Genomic DNA, 19,415 nt, shown 5'->3' with positions numbered 1-19,415 from the left:
TACAAAAAACAAACAAACAAAAAAAAAACACGAGATGCAATAAAAAACAGCAGAATGACACATATTTATGAGTTAGTTATTCCACATTCTACAGCACAAATCTTATCATTCTGCCAAAAAATTAACTAAAACTTCTCAGTAGTGTAAAGAAAATGTCCGCACGATACATAAAGAAAACGTCCGCACAATACGTAAAGAAAATGTCCGCACGATACATAAAGAAAACGTCCGCACGATACATAAAGAAAACGTCCCCTTGATACATATTGACCCATAAAACATATAGTTCCGTCTCAGAAATATGGAATAATAAGTGGGTAGAGTAATTAAGGTGACGGGCCGATCTGGGCGTCATTTCTTCATTGAAACCCTTTTCAAAGTGAAATGTGGTGCTTTACTTTCAGGGTGTTTTCACAGCGTTGCATCATGCGGCTCTCTCTCATTTGTCAGCTCGACTTTAACGCGGCGCTGATCACAGCATCAGACGCTCTAACACTTATTGACACGAGCTCTTCCTTACAACTCGTGTAGCATTAAATGGTGGATTTAGGAATTGTAGATTTCACTGGGCAAATAATTGGGTGATTCAAGCTGTGAGTCTGCGGTTTGAACGAGAATTTAACAAAAAAAAAAAAATGTATTAGTTTGAATAAAGGTTAAAGTATTTGCTGAGGAAGTAGTGAGTGCAAATCTCCATATTTTAACTGTGGATTATGTAACTTTTTTCCATGGAGATGTCACTTCTTTGCAGAATGTTCCACAGTGCGACATCAACGCTACGCACTGCACCTTTTTAGCGACAAACAGGTGGCACTACTAGGCTAAGTTACAGGTCAGATTTGTGGAGAGGCGAGCCCGCACATGTTTGACCGGTTCTGAAGAATAAAAACATCGCTTATGTGCAGGAAAGATAACTTTAATGCCATTCTGTGGAACATTTCAGGTGAAAAAAATGTCAATTTTAACACACTGCATCTTTGTTTGTTTTAACTGAAGCCTGTGAATATTTTAATGTACATTTTACTTTGCATTTTATTAATTGCAAATGTTGTACTCAGGATTTTGTTGTGAATGACATGCAGACTTAATGATAAAATTGTGTGTTTTTTTATTTATTTTTATGTGTTTTATTGATTTTATGTACACTTAGTTATTAGTCATATTAAATGAGCACCTATTTATTTTTGATTGTTGTTCCTTTTTATTTTATGTCTTTGTCTCTGTGCAGCACTTTGGAAACAATTTGTTTATGAAATGTGCTATATAAATAAAGTGGATTGGATTGGATAAAATAAAATAAATAGAATAAAATAAACAGACAACTGACCCCCCTCAGCAGAAAATATGTGCACCTATAAAACACAGTATTTATTCTTCAAATACAAAAACTACTGCACTACTATAGTAATCATTATGGCTCTGGGAAATGTGATTATCAACAAGAAGCCGAAAAGACATAATGTAGTGCTTCTTCTAAACAAATCCTTAACCAGCTGAAGTGAGAAACAAGGCTTTTGAGCACTTTTTCTATTGTACGTGGCACAGTATAAGCAGTATTTGTGCAGCCGGAGCGCAGCAGGAGAAGCTTTTAGACGCTTCCTCTGTTATGCTCTGATTAGGTCAGTTGTATTGAGCACTCCGCAGATGTCTGTATTCACAGCTGAAAGCGGCACAGAGGTGACTCGTCTATGGGACCGCTCCACTGTTCTGAGAGCGACGGCCCATTTGTAGCTTACTCATCAAATACATTTATCACACCAGAGCAGGAGTGAGTCCAAACTTTATTAATGCATTAGCCCAGGTCCAGGTCAAACAAATACACAATGAACTAACTTTGACCTGTTGCATAATACACACTCTGATGTAATGTTTTTAGCAGGAAAAAGGCAATATCTGGATAATAACTGGATCGTTTCAAATACAGTTTTATTTAAAGTATACTTTATAAGTACTTGCCGAACTCTTTTATCACAGTAAAGAAAGAAAGTTCAAGTCTAAGCTATAATGGAATTAATCTTACAAATGAACAAAATTGTTTTATTTCTATCTATTGCATCGGAGAAACAAGAGACTTCACAGTAACCAAGGTCAGGTAATGATTTTTCAGTAATTGTGATTGTGCAGCTAGTTTCTTTGCGTCTCTCGTGAATGCTTACTAAAGAAGAGTTAGTTTATTGTTTAAGAGTTTCCCCACGGAGTTGAGGTTTGTGTTATGTTTTTCAGTTGTGCAGGGCAAGCCTCGGTTTTATTAAAAGCTAAAGCCTCTTGTGCGACGCTGCAGGACTCGGGATGAATGCCTGAGTGTGTCATACAGTCTAACAAACTTGAGTATTGAATCTCACAGACAGCTTTGAGTGAGGGGAACCTGATGCAGACATATCTAAATTATTAAACAACACTTTAACCTTGAGTGGAGTGTTTGAAGGCAATTAATCTTATATTAATTAAGCTATCTAAATTAGCTCCTTGTGACACCTCAGGGCTAAATGATTAATCAATCATAATAGCTCTCTCAAATGTACCGCCACCCAATAATGTTGACTTGTCTGTGTGATGTTAAGTGGACTCTGAGGTACTGAGTAATCATGCATATATTACTGCTGCTATTATTACACAAACCCCTTAGTGACTGGCACAAGTACAGAGCTCTGTTTGATGCCTATTAAGTCGTCTTTATATATGATTATGTATCTGTGACACAACAAGAACCAAAACTTCAGCCTGACTTTGCATATAGGTCATAAACTGCAGCAGTGTTTTTGATCTTCTCATTCAAATTCGTTGCACTGCGTAAATCTTAAAAGGCGTAAATCTATTACTCTGTTTTCTGATCTATGTTGTAATGAGTTATATGAGTTTGGCATTGCTTCACTCGCACGTTTAACACAAATCTTGTATATTTAAACCGAGTTCTGCTCTAAAAACTCTCTCTCAAAACACTAGTGCTGTCGTGTTCCACTGTGTTTTTAAACTACTCACTAGAATCAGAAGCATTTTGAGTTTTGGTGATGCTGATGGCCAAATAAACGAGGATTAATCAAACAAGTGCGGATGAAACAAAACGCAGCTCCAGGTCTGTTTTTGAGGAGGTACAGTGGGGCAAAAAAGTGTTTATTCAGCCACCGATTGTGCAAGTTTTTCCACTTAAAAAGATGAGAGACGCCTGTAATTTTCATCATGGGTTCAATTCAACTATGAGACAGAATGAGGGGAAAGAATACAGATTTTTTTATAAATTACTTGGTAAATTCCTCACCTACAAACAAGCAAGATTTCCTGTAACTTCTTCTTTAAGAGGCTCCTCTGTCCTCCACTCGTTACCTGTATTAATGGCCCCTGTTTGAACTTGTTCTCAGTATAAAAGACACCTGTCCACAACTGCAAACAGTCAGACTCAAACTCCACTATGGCCAAGACCAAAGAGCAAAGGAACCACAAACAAACTACAACAGTGTGTGAAAACCTTGTGTAGACTTACAGAAAACGTTTGACCTTCTGTCTCTCATAGTTGAAGTGAAATTATGATGAAAATTACAGGTCTCTCTCATCTTTTTAAGTGGGAGAACTTGCACAATTAGTGGCTGAATAAACACTTTTTTGCCCCACTGTATCAGCATTATAACACGGCTTAAAGTTCATCCATTTTGTGTAATAACTTTCACTAAGAACTCTGGCTTTTTCCACATGTTGATTGCTTTTCAAATTTCATTTAAAAATAAAAATACTGAAAACTACAATCTTAATTTTCCAAACATAAACAGACACAGTTTTAATCAGTGCCATTTCACACTCTGCTCTAAACCTCAGATTAGTTTCAGGTTAAGATGGTCACTGATGATTTCAAACCAATTTCAACTCAATTTGACTTAACAACGGTAAGAAATGATAACATTGTTTATCTTGGCATTTAACTTGAAGTTTATTCAACCAACTATATTGTGTTCAAATATATTTAGACTTGGCTGCTCCTCCAAGTCGATATGGAGCCCTGCAGGTGTTAATCCCCACAGTGTTATAATTCTCGCTCACTTTCGCTCGTGTATTGTGTGTCTCTTTTGTCATGTCAGTGGCCTCCTTTCCACGCTCGGTAACAAATACACTTTTTAAAAATCCAAGCGTTCTGGTTTGCATAAGATCAGCATTAAGTAATTTGAGCTCCATTATGCATACAAACAGGAGAAAATGGTGATTTGTCACTGGGCGCGCCTCCGAGTGTTAAAACGCACCCTTGGGAGGTGGCATGGTTCAGAGCAGAGAAAACAAATGCAAAAAAAAAAAAAAAAGTGCAGTTTGAGGGATGAGCTCTGGCCCGCGCACTCCAGGCAATCACATAAGCATGTCCTAATCGTGTGACCTATGACCCCTGGACGAAGCGGACCAGAGCCGAGGCGAGCGGGGGCTCAAGAGAAGCTAATCAGTGCGTCACAAAGAGATAAGGCTGAGAGATACAAGAGAGCGGTAAAAGATGCTGAAGATGTGTTTGTTAAAGGGAGTTTCTGTTTGTTTGTTTCATTGTTGGCCAAAAATATTATCAAAAAATCAATACCCAGATCCTAATAAAAACTAATCGTAAATAAAAATGACAAAATCCGAATGATGATGATGTAACGAGAGACCACACGGAAAATGAACTGATTGTATTAAAAAAAAGTTATATCATTGTGGTTTAAATCGACATCATATATTGGTCCTTTTTCATATCATCAGAGTTGTGGACAATATACAAATATAATACATTACTTACTTTCTTACAAAGGTGCAAAACGCTCTGTTTCCCATCGTGCACCAGTGGTCAAATATCACACTACGGGAAGAAACAGCTACAGTATGTTCTGGTCATTTTGGTTAAAGCCACATCTCAGGAATGTGTGACCCCCACGAAGGAGGAGAATAAAACTCTCACCTTGTTCAGTTTAAAATGTATTAATGTGCAGCCCTCACTCTGTAAGAATCACTCTGGGAATAGAATGAAACCCTGGTACAGTCTCATTCTGTTTGATTCTGCACTAGACTCTGGACTAGACTCTGAACTAGACTCTAGACTAGACTCTGAACTAGACTCTGGACTAGACTCTGTTTTAGACTCTGTTTTAGACTCTGCACTAGACTCTGAACTAGACTCTGCACTAGACTCTGTTTTAGACTCTGAACTAGACTCTGAACTAGACTCTGCACTAGACTCTGTTTTAGACTCTGCACTAGACTCTGAACTAGACTCTGCACTAGACTCTGTTTTAGACTCTGAACTAGACTCTGGACTAGACTCTGCACTAGACTCTGTTTTAGACTCTGCACTAGACTCTGAACTAGACTCTGCACTAGACTCTGTTTTAGACTCTGCACTAGACTCTGGACTAGACTCTGGACTAGACTCTGTTTTAGACTCTGCACTAGACTCTGAACTAGACTCTAAACTAGACTTTGTTTTAGACTCTACACTAGACTCTGGACTAGACTCTGGACTAGACTCTGCACTAGACTCTGCACTAGACTCTGGACTAGACTCTACACTAGACTCTGGACTAGACTCTGGACTAGACTCTGAACTAGACTCTGAACTAGACTCTGCACTAGACTCTGGACTAGACTCTGGACTAGACTCTGCACAAGACTCTGAACTAGACTCTGCACTAGACTCTGGACTAGACTCTGCTTTATAAAAATCTACAGAACGATATCTGTGACTCTACGCCTGTTCTTCATACAACAGAAGAGAAACCGACAGTGTCAACTTGAAATTTTAGTATAAACAGAATTAGAATATTTACAAAACTTAAAGGAGATGTGCCAGATTTTGACTGTTTACAAAATGTCTGCACTGGGGCAAAAAAAAGAAAAGAAAAAAACTACATGGGAAAAATCAGGTACCATCACTTTAAGACGTTATTACTGATATAAATTCCGGTTTTATTAACGCCGAGTTCTTGATATAGACTCACACCATCAGGTCAAAGTTTCACATTTGGAAAGAACTGATTTAAATAATAGGTTTTGTCGTTATTGCTGCCTATTGAAGCTTATCAAGAACATGCATTTTACATTTTTCATAATATCTAGTTTTCTACCTACACAAAATGCACTGGTTCACTTCAGACTATCAATTATCATTAAACGCTTTCATTACAGTGTCCTTTTATCTTTAACATGTGTTTCAACTGAACAGTTCGTGGAGTTTTACCTCATTTGCCTCTTCAGTATCTGCAGTTATGGTGGTTCAAAAACTACCCCCGTAAAAAGACTTTGTGTGCCCTTCTTGGACCTCTTCGGCTCATATATTTTAATCATCCCGTGATATTTAAAACCTGGATAAAGTTTATTAAAATACTTCAAACTTTTTAGCCCTTTTGTACAGTTGCTTTTGACGGAGTTTGTGTGGATTTGTGTGAATTATGTGGGTGTAAAAGTTTCTCTGAACCAAAAAGTTACTGACCACAGACCCTGGATAAATGACCCAATATTGTGGAAAGTATTTTTTTTTTCTTTTTCATGTCCTCGAGCAAAATTTAGATTAGTGATGTCCATTAACCTTTCCATTAACTATGCATTCTTTACCCCCTGGATACTCAGAAAAAGGCTCCACAGAATGTAAAATATAATCACTCATCAGTTATAAAGAAAAAGGCCAGAGAAAAATGCCCCCAATTAAAACAAACTCATTCATTTTGTAATTGCGATGTTAAATCGATGAAAAAATCTAGTCTAATTCGCCAAATGCTTTTAGGAGCAGGAAAAGTGCATAAAAGGTATAAAGAGATATGATTTTAAACGTCATTAATTCAAACTATGTCATTATTCTGACGGCAATTTTATCCTAATGTGGTTAAATTATGAGCTCATTTATGGTTTGTATCAGTTCTTAGCAAAGTATAAAGTAAAAAAAAAAATCTATAAATAAAAATGGCATAATAAACACCTACACGAATCCTGCAATCGACTTAAACAAACAACAGACCCTGACGCTGACCACAAATCTGAATCTGTGTTTAACTGAGAGCACTGCCATTACGGTTCTCAAACTTTTACATCAAGCGCCGTGTTTTATTTAATTTATCTTTATTCACGCAGTTAGAGCCCAACGAGAGCACTCTCCTTTTCATGAGTGCCTTGTTCAAATACAGAACAATACAAACAAAACAAATAACATACGTCCATTTAAAACGTTCAAAACAGGAGCAGGTGTGAGTATAAATGTTTATCTCCAAATGGTTTAAGTGAATCAGTAGCACCGATACACACAGTTTTGCATTTTTGGGAAGGAAAACAGCCAAAAGATTTTTTTCCCATTTCAGTTTGGACAGTTTTTAGACTTATACAAACATGAGATTTTAGATTTAAAGTTCCCGTGTCAAAGTTCAACAGGCAGTTCATCGCCGTAGTGTCTTATAAATACATTTCATACAGTGATGTTCTCATTTTTAACCCAGATCCTGCTTCTTAGAACTACTCTGCACCTCCGTCTCCGAACGATGCAAACACCTCAGCCTCCGACCCAGCTCTCTAATACCTGCTCTGTCAAACAACATTTATATTTCCTTGTTTGTAATAAACTCTGTCAAACTTTAACTCCGAGTCTGTATCTTTAATCCCCCTGATGTTACGACAGACAGATCACGATGGACAGTGATTGGTTTAAATTGATCATCTGTTATGCAACGATGGAACAAAATATTTAGATTTCCGAGTACCACCAGATCTTAACCTCCTGAGACCCAGTGTCCTCATCTGTGGACGACACATTTTGGGTTGTTTAGGCCACAGTGCAAATTTTTAGAAGAAGAACAGCAACAAGAACATGTTCAATTTTGAATATTTCTAAGAGTTTAGAATATTTATTTATTTATTTTCATTTTTTAATTATTTTTTTTAATTTTTTTATTGTATTTATTTTTATTTTATTATTATTTTTTATATTTTTATTGTATTTCATTTTTTTTATTTAATTATTTATTTATTTTAATTTTATTTTGTTTTTTATTGTATTTTAATATATAGTTTTTAATTTTATTTATTTATTTATTTATTTATTTATTTATTTATTTATTTATTTATTTATTTATTTATTTATTTATTCATTTATTTATTTATTTTATTTTATTTAAAGGCATATGTCAGCAGCACAAATGAGACACATTGTTCCCAGAGGCGCAATTGTTTCTCATTTTGTTTTTTTACACAAAATATATGTGTTCAAGCTCTTAATAGTTTTTGCAAATAAAGTCCTGCAAGAGCTCGGGTCTCAGGAGGTTAATGAGGACTAGACGAGATCTAAACTAGGGCAAACCTAATCTCGACTATTCCATTGACTTTCACGCAAACAAAAACTAGAACTGGGTTGTCAAAAAAAAAGTAAACTCTTGAGACAAATTGATATTAAACTCATGACAAAACGAGATTATTTGAACCACATGACACTGATGCCAAGAAACGATAAACTACACTACACAACTTCAACCTGTTTTGTCACTGAATTTCTAAAAAAAAGCTCAGATTACATGCCGCTACATGAAGCCCTCTGATTGGTTGATCCGTCACCGATCAGAAAACCGTTTATATCATCGTCATTGAGCCACTCACCCCGTTCACGGGATAGGTCTTCCAGTCCAGCTCTCCAAGCACCGTTGTGGTGTCCAGCAGAACCACTGCGAGGAGCACAGAAGCGGGAAAGAAAGGAGTGGAAAAAGAAGGGAAAAAGTTAGTGAGTAGAACATGGAGAGCGTAAACCGTGACAGGACAAGTTGAGAGGAGAGAGTGAACCGCAGAGGTCAGACGGTGAACTTAAAGAGAACAGAATGCATGCGACAAAAAGGGAATAAGGCACAGACAGCAGTTATCAAGCTGTCAATGAGGAGCTGGTCGAGCTGTAAAGTCCTTATCAGATTCAACCACCTATGAAATAACAGCTTTTAGGAGCGTCTCGGACAACGGCAGACACGCCCCCCGTCTGAGAGGTGCAGGAGGGATGGAGCTCTCCTTCACAGAGGTCAGGGCTCCAAACACAACCTCGTACGAGAAACACAGGGGTGACGGGGAGGACAGCACGGAGGAATCAGGACAAACAGTCTTTCAAATACTTTATGGAAACAAAAAAAATTAGATCCTTGAAGCCTGAGGAAGCATTTGATCCACGAAAAACTAACAATCAGCAATCCCCAGTCCAAAAAGAACATGGGAGAAGGAGTATTTGAACCAAAAAAAGTGCAATTTGGCACAGGAAAATAAGTGCCAAGACGATAAAAGTTAATAAACACATATATAGATGGTCCATGTTGGTGTCAATATTCTTATCTGTGAGGTTCCCCGCTGGTTTAGAAGGGAGCAGATGCTTAGCAAGGCTGTCAATCAAACCTGTTCGACTGTTGGTGAAAGAAGGCGCCCGATTTGTCTTTGATTAATGTTCATATCTTGATTTACAAACACAATAGTGAAATAAAAACCCCAGGATCATGTCGAGGGTTAATACGAACATTTAAGACCAAAACGACGAGTCTGAGCAGCAGGTACAGAGAGACGGGCCCCGTTTTTCAATGTAAAGTGAATTGGAGCCATTGGACCGCGGTTGTGGCTGAGGCAAAATCTTAACCTTAATGTGTGGAGATAATATTGGTTAATTACAATTATGATCTTAGCATTTCAATAGATTCTTTTCTCAGACCAAAGTTCAGTTAGTGAGTTTGTTTTCGACTGCTCACTAGCGCTCTTCCTCAGCGTGGTCACGTGATGTTGCAGTGGCGTGCCCAGTCACCTGATTTAAACAGGTTTTGGCGCTGTTTTCCAGCTAATGGAGGCAGTGCGGCTTCTTCAGGACAATATCTCAGGTGTGTGAGAGTAACAAAGCCCCCTCGTCCCGGTTTAAAATCTTGTGGGCACGTTACCGTATTTTGATTGCCTCCTTAACCCAGAGACGATGCTTGTTGTCCTCTGTCCCAGTGATGTTTGCTCCGTCCTGGTCTATAATGTGGTTTTCTCTTTTACACTGGTCAGAAATGGCTGATTTGAGTTATGTCCTATGTCCTTTTTCCGTGTCCTGAATCCCGTCTGTGTTTCCATGATGTATGTTTTATCGCGAGACATGCAAGAATACCGTCCTGAAGAAGCCCAACTGCAGATGGCGCTGTCCTCCTGTCTCCACCTTTTAGAAAGACGGCACCAAACCTTTTTTTTTTTAAATCGGCTGACTGAGGGAAACTGTCGAAACTGTCAGGTCTGGAAACGAACTAAACCTTGATCTGAAAAAATAATCTAACAAAATGAATTAACGGAAGATCAGACGAACCTCATTGGACTAGAAGTAAAAAAAGAACATTATAGACTTTTTTAACTGCGTTTTGTGTCATTTCTTATTGACATGACTGTGACGTGACGAGATTTCAACGCAAACGCGCGACTCTGACTCTGACAACCTCATAAGTTTCAGATCTACATTCAACCTGAGTCTTTTATGTCCATTTTCCAGACAGACAGACGCAGGGACACAGCTGATCAGACTCTATGTTTGTCCTTTTTTTTTTTTTTTTACACAAACAGAGAAGTTACAAGCGCTCCCCTCTCTCGCCGCGGTCTACACTCCAGTCACGCCTCACACATGAAGAGACCTATTATCCTGCACTTTGCCGGAGCCTCAGAGCCAATTTGATATGATGAATGTGCAATTTCCTTTGTCTTCACTCCTCCAGTTAATTACAGTCTCTATCAATAAGTGTGTCGCTCTCCTGAGGATGACATTATAAACCTAGAAGTCACATCTCCTGTCACTCTTCTGCGCCTCGGACCTAAACAAATACAGGTTAATTTAATGAGTTATGCTTGTTTTTGAAAGTAAGAATAAGGACTAGATAGACGAGGGAGATTATGAACCTCTTCAGTAGTTATAAGTCTAATTTAGCTTTGATCGTTTGGCGGTAATTTAAGGCGAGTAGAGCTGGTAAGAAGAAAAAACAAAACAAAAAAACATGCAGGAGTGAATGACCAGCAAAGTCTAAGATCTCGACAGTCCTTTCTGCAGCCCTCCTCTCACTCAACATCAAATACACCCGTGTGTACACAGTGAAGTGCACATTAAACATTTATCTGAGACTATTTCTGTACCGCAGGAGAATATATGAGCGTGAGTATGAGTATGGATGATCATATTGTAACGTAAACACACAGCGTCGCTTCACCTGTGCACACACACTCGACCATCGGCTCACGGTGAAACCATAAAAAACTCTTTCTCATGAAGTTATAATGTGGTTATCTGGTGAGACAGGTTCAGTTTGGGTTTTAATTATGTTGCAATTCAGACTAGCGCAATAATTTCTATATTTAGAGTTCGATACGGACTTGTTTTTATTAGTGTGTAACCTTTTTGTGATTTGTTTTGTATTATAATAAGATTTCAGCTGTGGAGGGTTGAATAAATAACTTCTATGACTCACTAAAGACACAAACTTACTACTAAAGTGCTTTTTATTTATTTATTGCAGGGTTTTTTGTGTCAGTGGCAGAAAGTTGTTGAAATATCGCCGTTTATTGTGTATATTTACTTCAAAAATACATCATACTTCCAAATGTGCCTCGTCGCAGTAACGATTAACTTACACAAAGATCCAGTGAGACACAACTGTCCCTTTACTGCAGTTTCCGTGTTTTGGAGACGTCGTTTTCAAAGTTGCAGCACCTTTCTGCCCTGGAGCTTTTCTCTCTGTAAATGTTTGACACTCAGACTTAATCTTTCTTTGAATACTTTTATTTTAAAGGCAGAAGTTTGTGACAAAATCAGACTTATGCATGTGAATACTATATGCCAAAGGATTTATAATAAGGACGAGCTAGAAAAGAGTTTGAACTGTACGTACTTCCTCCTTCACATTTTAAAATCCAGATTTAAGAAGTTTTATAAACAGAACTTTTCAATGAGGCCTGGAACTGTTAATCCTGACAGTCTGTGCGTGAAAATGGATAGAGAGGTTTCTTAAAGTTATTATCATGTTTATAAGTATGTTTTAAACATGTTTATTATGTCATTTTAGTGTAGTATTGTTGCTTCAGCTGCAGGTCTGTGTATAACTGGTTTATGTTGGTCATTTATCTCTTTTATACTGTATATCGACAGAAAATACAACCTATAGTCTCCAATAATTCAACTTTTTTTTTAGTTTGGACCAGACTGAGGAAACTTCTATAGACAATCGCACAAGGTAATAAAAGTTACACCAATATATGTTATTCTGAAAGGATAAAACAGAGACAATAATGATTTTCTATGTCTTCGGGAAATCAATACACACTTTGAAAAACTGTCTTTGAAAACACGTTTATCTTTGAACTAGAAGAATAATGTAAAGTCCTCATTATGCCCACAGCCCATTGGACTTAATGATTATTTATCCTGATGTAATGATTTAAACACAACCAGGCATAGGCAGTGCAGTGAACACGATTTAGTTTTGTCTATCGCTGAAGAAAGCACTTCGCACAAGCCTCAAGGTGCCCTAAATATAGTTATTGACTATTTTCCACGGGGGGTGCACAGTTATCTGCCTGTCCTAAATTAGGGGTTAGCTTCTCCAGCTGGTCCACACACAATCTCAGTGTGGAGCCTGCTGCCCTGCTGTTACTGTCCAGTACGAGCTATGACGCACTTTTACACGATAGAAATAAATGTGATAAACTGACACATCACTTGTTTCAGATACGACTGCGTTGGGGATGTCTAGATCATTATTCCGTCGAGCAATGTCTATGATTATGTAGGTCAGAAGAGAAAAGTAATAATAATTCAATGTACAACTCAACAAACCTAAATATAAAGTGTTTTTTAATCTGTCACGTTACTTTATCATTCACAAAGTTCTTAAAGGATGCTCATATATCGTTGCATTAGCAGCCAGTCCCTCGTTCATCCCGTTTAAAGCCAGAATGGTCAGGAAATGGACCATAAAGGGCATCGAGCTTGTCCTAACTCGGGACGGCTCCACCGCAGACACTAATTTGAAGCACGTGTCTCTCAAAAGCGGAAATATAAATCCTCGCCGCAAAATATAGAACTTTTAAAACAGTTCAGAGCTTCGAGTGTTGATTCTGCAGAAATCCACGCTGCGTCTCAGTCGTCTGCGTTATGTTTTTTTTACTTTTTAACTCGTAAAGCCGGCGTGTTGCTTTGACCCTAGTGGACCGAGCCTTTCTCTGATTTCTCTGTTAATCCACATGTCAATCACACCAAAAGGAAATCCAGGAGAAAGAATACAGGTCCTGAACCTTTGTAAAGTTTTGTCAAAGTGTGGTTTTCGCTGACCAGGCTGTATCTACTGGAGCCTCCTTCTGTCTGTCAGATTCTCACTCAGACCCTCTCTCAGTTTAAGAAAAGCCACCTCTTCTCTCTGGCGTTTAATACGAGATACACAGGATATTTTGGTGTTTGTTGTTCCTTCTCTATGTTTTTTGTGTGTAATTGTACATGTTTTTTAACAATGTATGAATGTGCATTGTGTTCTGCGTCCTGATTGGCTGTTGGACTGTTGACCATTGTGTTCTGTGTCCTGATTGGCTAAGGGACTGTAGACCATTGTGTTCTGCGTCCTGATTGGCTCTTGGACTGTAGACCATTGTCCATCTCCTCGGGGCCGTGTCTTTGATTTATTTGACATATATTATTTTACGTTTTAACATTTATTTGGGTCATGAGTATTTTGTTTATTACTTTGTACTTATTTACTTATTTATTATATTATGTTGGACACATTATTTACTTTCTTCATAATAATATTGGATCCTACTTGTTGCAGTACAGCACATTTAAGGAGCGCACCGATGAAAATGTAACGAGTGAACACACGAGATTAGAAGAGTTAAGTTGAATAAAGTCGAGCTGTAACTGTTCTGTCGTGTTGTTCTATTTAAGCAAAGAAAAAGCAAAAAAATACATCAAATTAAATCAAACTTTAACCCGACAAACCACAGCCTCAGAGACTGAACAGGACAATATATTGGAGTCAAATTTACATAAACGTTGGATCTCAGTGTGACTCTGAAGTGCTGTACGTTTGCAATTTGTTTTCTCCCCGACAAAACCCACAATGTCGATGAAACGTTCTGCACCGACAAAGACGCCGACGAAGGTTTGAACTTTGAGAGAGTTTAAACGAGAGAGAAATGTGAGAAAATGTTAACGCCTGTGTGAGAAAAGTGTATAAAGTGTGTGGTGAGGGGTTTTACAGACAAAAACAGAGAGAATAACTGTAAAAAAATAAATGTGGGTTATTTTTAGAACATAACCCCCGCGATAAACCAGGGACCAGTGTTGTTTTTTGGTGATTTTTCTGTGGCTGAAGTTCTTTTTAAATGTGTTGTATAAATAAAAGGTGTGATTTCACAGTTGCATTTCGATGGCGTGAATAACGGTGAATAACTGTTAAATCCTGATATTTCTCCACAAATAGAGATGTCACACATATAGGAGTGTCTATATATGCTGCTTAATATTGACAGATTGAAATAATAAGATGACCGGACACGTTTCATGCTCCTCACATCGTGGTTCTCCGAGTTTCCCCCGTGTGCCCCCGCCCCTCACCCGCACTGTTCTGTCAAGTCCGTCATGTCCGCAGCCCGTACGCAGACGGACACATAGACGTCCTCTGGGAAAACTAACTCTCTCTCACACACAAATGAAGCCGAGGAGAGGAAGACGTTGACATTTTGAAAGAGAAAGGGCTTCTGTCATCTTTGAAAGTACATAACCTACACATTAAAGATTCAAAAGGGAATATCGCACTGACCTCTGCAGAGAAGGAGATGTCAAGAGCCGATTATGTTATGGCAGCAGTTTACCCATGTGACTATGACTACAGTGGAGAGTCCGATCATTAATATTAATCCACCGATTCCCATAACCCACTGCACATTTGCATCACGCTGCGGCTAATAAAGAAATACTCTTTAAGCAGCGGAGGCGGACAGCTGCAAATTATATAGTTGTGTTTGCAATTAAATTAACATAAAGGGCAAAAAAACCACATTAGAATATTAACTTTGACTATAAACTATTAACGTAAGAAGACGGCGGACATTTTCAGCACTGATTTTGCAGGATAAGTATGAAGTTATGTAATTCTGGTGTAAGTTTAAACAAGTGCGGTCGGTATTTTCAAATCTCACATCATAAATCTTGAGTCATTGTAAAAAATGTTGTTATTCTACACTGCCTGGCCAAAAAAAAAGGTCACACGCTCTAATATTTTGTTAAAAAAAAGCTCTTAGTTTCGTTTTTAAACACAGCCCTGAGTTCTACTGTTGCTTTTCTTTAACATTTGGTGACACATTTCCTCCTCGATGGGTTTCCACTGTCCTTCCAGTTTTGAATAATGTGTTGGACAGTTCTTAACCCAGTTTTAGAAGTTTCTGTGGTCTCCTTAGCAGAAGACTGTCATTGTAGAAGTGAAGACGTTTGGCTGCTCGTCCAAGCCGCGGCTTGGACGAGCAGCCAAACGTCTTCACTCCTACAACAATTTGTCCAGTTAAACAGATTTAAACTTCGTCTTTTGCTCTGGATCAGACCTGGACGACTGAGGGATCGTACAGACAATCTCCTTAGATGTTTTCTCTGCTTGACGACGATGATTTGACTCTTCTCAAACAGACGAACATCTTTTCCACGACCACGAGATGCGTCTTTCCACGTAGTTGTTTAAGAAATGAGAAGCGGCTCATTGCACCAGTTGAGGTTAAATAACTTGTTGCAGTAATTATCCAATCAGAGCCTCGTACCTATTTACTTTTTTTGACCAGGCGGTGCATCTTCTATTTGTGAATTTGCACTAGATGAACGATCTGAAGGTTGACGGTTTGAATCCTGCTCTCGATAGAAGCGTCGCCGGTTGAGCTGTGTGAATCGAGCTCCCACAGATAAATGCTATCGCTGTGTCCTTGGGCAAGACACTCATGAATGTGTGAATGTGTGAGTAGTTCCTTGATGTAAAGCGCTTTGAATCTTGAAGATGGAAAAGCGCTTTATAAAAATGTGACCATAATAATGTGTATTTTTTTAAAGCTTCTCACTAAGAGTCGATGTGATTTACAAAACTGTTCATTGTTATAATAAAATGGCTTATCGTGCATTTAGATTTTACTTAATTACTGTCTCAAACGATGTAAAGGACAAACACTCACAGCATAATCCCAGGCATCAGGCGTTGGCGACAGGGACTGGATCATTTTGCAAATAAGGGTTAAAATGATATGTTTGACTTGTTAATGAAAAGGCGTCACACACAGAGGACAGAAATAGACAGTGCAGTTGACAGGCTGTCACACACATATAGAGAGCGCTGTGCAGTCCCTATAGTGTCAGGATGAGGTTTGGAGAGATACTGTCACAACTCTCTGCCTCGTGGCAGATGGAGAACATATAGTTTAGACTGACTTGGATGGTCTTAGATTGAGTTTTAGAGATGCAGAAATGTAGATAAAAGAATAATAATGTACGGGGAAGTGTTGTTTTGATACAGAGATGGTTTTTCATGATGATTGCAAACCAAATTTTCTCCACCGATCACGTTAATCTGTTAGTTTCAGGCTTTTCTAAGATGTGAAAATGCATCTGTCTTCAACATGTCATAAGAAAACTCCAAACACATCAGGGCTCTGAAAGTGTGGAGCTGGTTTAGGGTTTCAAAAGTGGAGGGTTGGTAGTTTTAAAACTGTTCCATGTCATTGTGCCGCTGAGCAAGTCTCTAAATTCACACTGGAGAAGGATACACTTAGACATAGGCCAACAATATTTCACAAACAGCATCTATTTCTTTTGCAGTGGCAACAAAAACAGTATAAACTGCTGCTCCAATTGTTGTGTTGTTAGCTCCACTTTTCAAGCTTTTTGTTGTCCTTGTCCAAAATATTGGAGTTGTTTTCCAGTGTTAAAAATAAAAGTGGCATGACACACTGGCACATCCTGAGCAGCTCCACGAAAACAAGACGATGCATCGAGACGTTATTCCTCCAAATAAACAAATGTGAAATATTTATCACCAAATTCTGAAATGTTCCATCTACTTTTCCCCTCAAGACAAAACGTGTCAATAAGCTATTTATTTCACACATTTATTGGGGTGGAATTCTGAGCCAAGAGACAGTAAAATTTGGCTTTGGGATCTATGGAAAGCAGGAGGTACAAAGTCAATGCTGAGTCCAAATGGGCTTGACCTCAATTGATACAGTAATGTATATTGATCTGCTCACACTAAAGTTAAAATGAGTTCTCTGGTTCATATAGGGCCAAACTTTAAAGACTGCAGGAAATAAAAGACAAATGACAGGACAGAAGCTCCCTCTTCACATCATGTCAACATAAAACATAACACAGCCTCATCGTGTGGAGTTTAAAGTTGCTCTGGATGTTATTTTCAGGCGTTTTGTTTGAGCTGATGCGTCTTTAAAAGTGTAAAACAGAGAAACGTCCTTTACTCTCACCTTGGTTCGTGGTTCCCGGGTCCGACAGAACACTCCTGAGCACGAACACAAACACACAGTATCTCCTTATGGCGCACATCGTGACAGAGACACGTGCGCTCCAGAATCACCGCGACGGTCCCGCGCAGATCCCCGAGACAAACACCGGCGACGCGCGGTCATGAACAGCGGGAGAGAAGAGTCTGTATCCACACTGTGAGCCTGAAGTTTCAGTCTAATGAATCCAGCACGCGTCCAGCAGCTGTAGCCATGTAAAACACCGCGATTAGACTAAAAAACACAAGACTTAAGCAAGAAGTTAGTGCGAGTTGACGCGCTGTTTATGGACGCGCGCCACAGACGAGTCCAGGTCCGTGCGTAACATCCACAAAGTCTCAGGAAATAAACTTATCACAGATGATTATTCCAAAAATGGAGCCTGAGGGCGAAGGGAAAAGCACATCCCACGACTTGGCGCTGACTTGTTCCCAGTGCATCCTCCCGGTGCTGTGTCTGAGTGCAGCTCCTCTCTCTCCTCTGCCTCGCTCGGGTTGGACTGATGCTCTGGCGCAGCGCACCACGGGCTTCTTATACAACAGCCCTGACTCCACTGAGCGCCAGAAATTCAACTTAGTTTTGTTTTATTCCGTGTTTTCAGGGGCATGTTTCCACCAGACGCCTGAATGTGCCACTACTCCTGCTGCTGCTGTGTATTGATCGAGCCAGAGGTGGAGAAGATGGAAAGAAATATGAAACCATAATGAGACTGGAGTATGAGTGTTGTGCCATGATGTAGGTTAGACTGCATTGGATTATGGGAATAGTGATGTGTCTGGGCCTGATGCTATTTAGGGGCAGAGGAGGAAGCTGAGCAGACACAGAGGACAGTGGACCAGCAGAAGGGGCTTCAGTTATTATGGTTTTTATCCTTTAAATAGCATCTGGTCTATAGAGAGAGGGACACGCTTCAGGATGTGTAAAATGCTCTTAAAAACTGAACTGAGCGTGGCTACCATTCTGCGCTTATGGGCTCTCTGATCAATAAATAATCACTCACACAGGCAAGAATCTTCTGAAGTGACCGAGATCTGGGTACAACTACAGAGCTACTGTCACCCTAAGACTCAGAGTCGCTAAAGCTGCTTCTAATTTAGCAAAAACGAACCAGTTGACTGATGCAAATCCTGTATGAAGTCTTTGGAGAACATCAGGAGAACATGCAAATGCACAACATCCAACATCTTGTCCATTATTTCTTTCTTTCTTTACTCTTTATTTGTCAGGAGTTGTATACAAACTCATTAATCTCACAAAAGAAAAGCTGATTTGCACCAGATTTAGCGGCTGTTTCTTTCCATGTGCAGCCCCTGAGCAGGTGAACACACATTAAAACACACATTTCATTACAATTACATCATAAGACTATCAGTTCTTCATTAATATTTGCAGTTAAATACAATAAAATGTCCCCTCCAGCCCAAACTAATATAAGAAATCATCATGTTTAGATTCGATTATGTGTCGTCACTTTATTAGAGACAAACAGCTACACGTTCTGCCATGTTGTGCACACAAACGCTACTGTCACTGTGTCATTTTATCCCCAAAACATCCCCAAAATAAGGATTACAATTTTAATCCTTTAATGTGTTTATGTGACTTCAAGCATTTTAAGATGTTTATGTCAGATTACGTTATACAGCAACGAGAAAGTAAACAGTTTGCAATAAAACACACTTCCAAAGATAATCACATTGAGTTTTGATCAGGCAATATTCAAATCCAGTCACTGAGATGCAAACCTGACTTTAATAACAGCGAGTACCTCAGGGGGAGAGGTATTGAACTGAGATGTACACTGCTTAATACATGGAGGAAACGCTTTTGTTTACAACAGCTTCAAGACACTTTCACATCTAAGGCACTAATCTCTTTTAGCACTCTGCTGGGTATTGGCCCATTCTTCTCAACAAACTGTATTAACTCTG

The 19,415-nt window shown here is 38.9% G+C and overlaps 1 protein-coding gene across 2 annotated transcripts in view; it reads right to left on the bottom strand.

The window, feature by feature from the left end:
- Positions 1-17,527, bottom strand: part of epha6 (eph receptor A6) — an 83,899-nt gene extending 66,372 nt beyond the window's left edge. The window contains exons 1-2 of one of the 2 annotated variants that reach the window (XM_033988695.2): positions 17,449-17,527; positions 8,575-8,639 (exon numbers count right to left, since the gene is read on the bottom strand). In XM_033988695.2, coding sequence (XP_033844586.1) covers positions 8,575-8,639; positions 17,449-17,527 — 144 coding nt within the window. The remainder of the gene's footprint in view (positions 1-8,574; positions 8,640-17,448) is intronic. The other variant, XM_055230595.1, reaches the window with a different exon arrangement.
- Between the last annotated feature and the right edge of the window lie 1,888 nt (positions 17,528-19,415).

Source organism: Periophthalmus magnuspinnatus, chromosome 3 (genome assembly GCF_009829125.3).
Source record: "Periophthalmus magnuspinnatus isolate fPerMag1 chromosome 3, fPerMag1.2.pri, whole genome shotgun sequence".
NCBI lineage: Eukaryota > Metazoa > Chordata > Actinopteri > Gobiiformes > Gobiidae > Periophthalmus > Periophthalmus magnuspinnatus.
The sequence above is the reverse complement of the archived record's forward strand: the minus strand, read 5'-3'. Positions and strand labels throughout refer to the sequence as shown.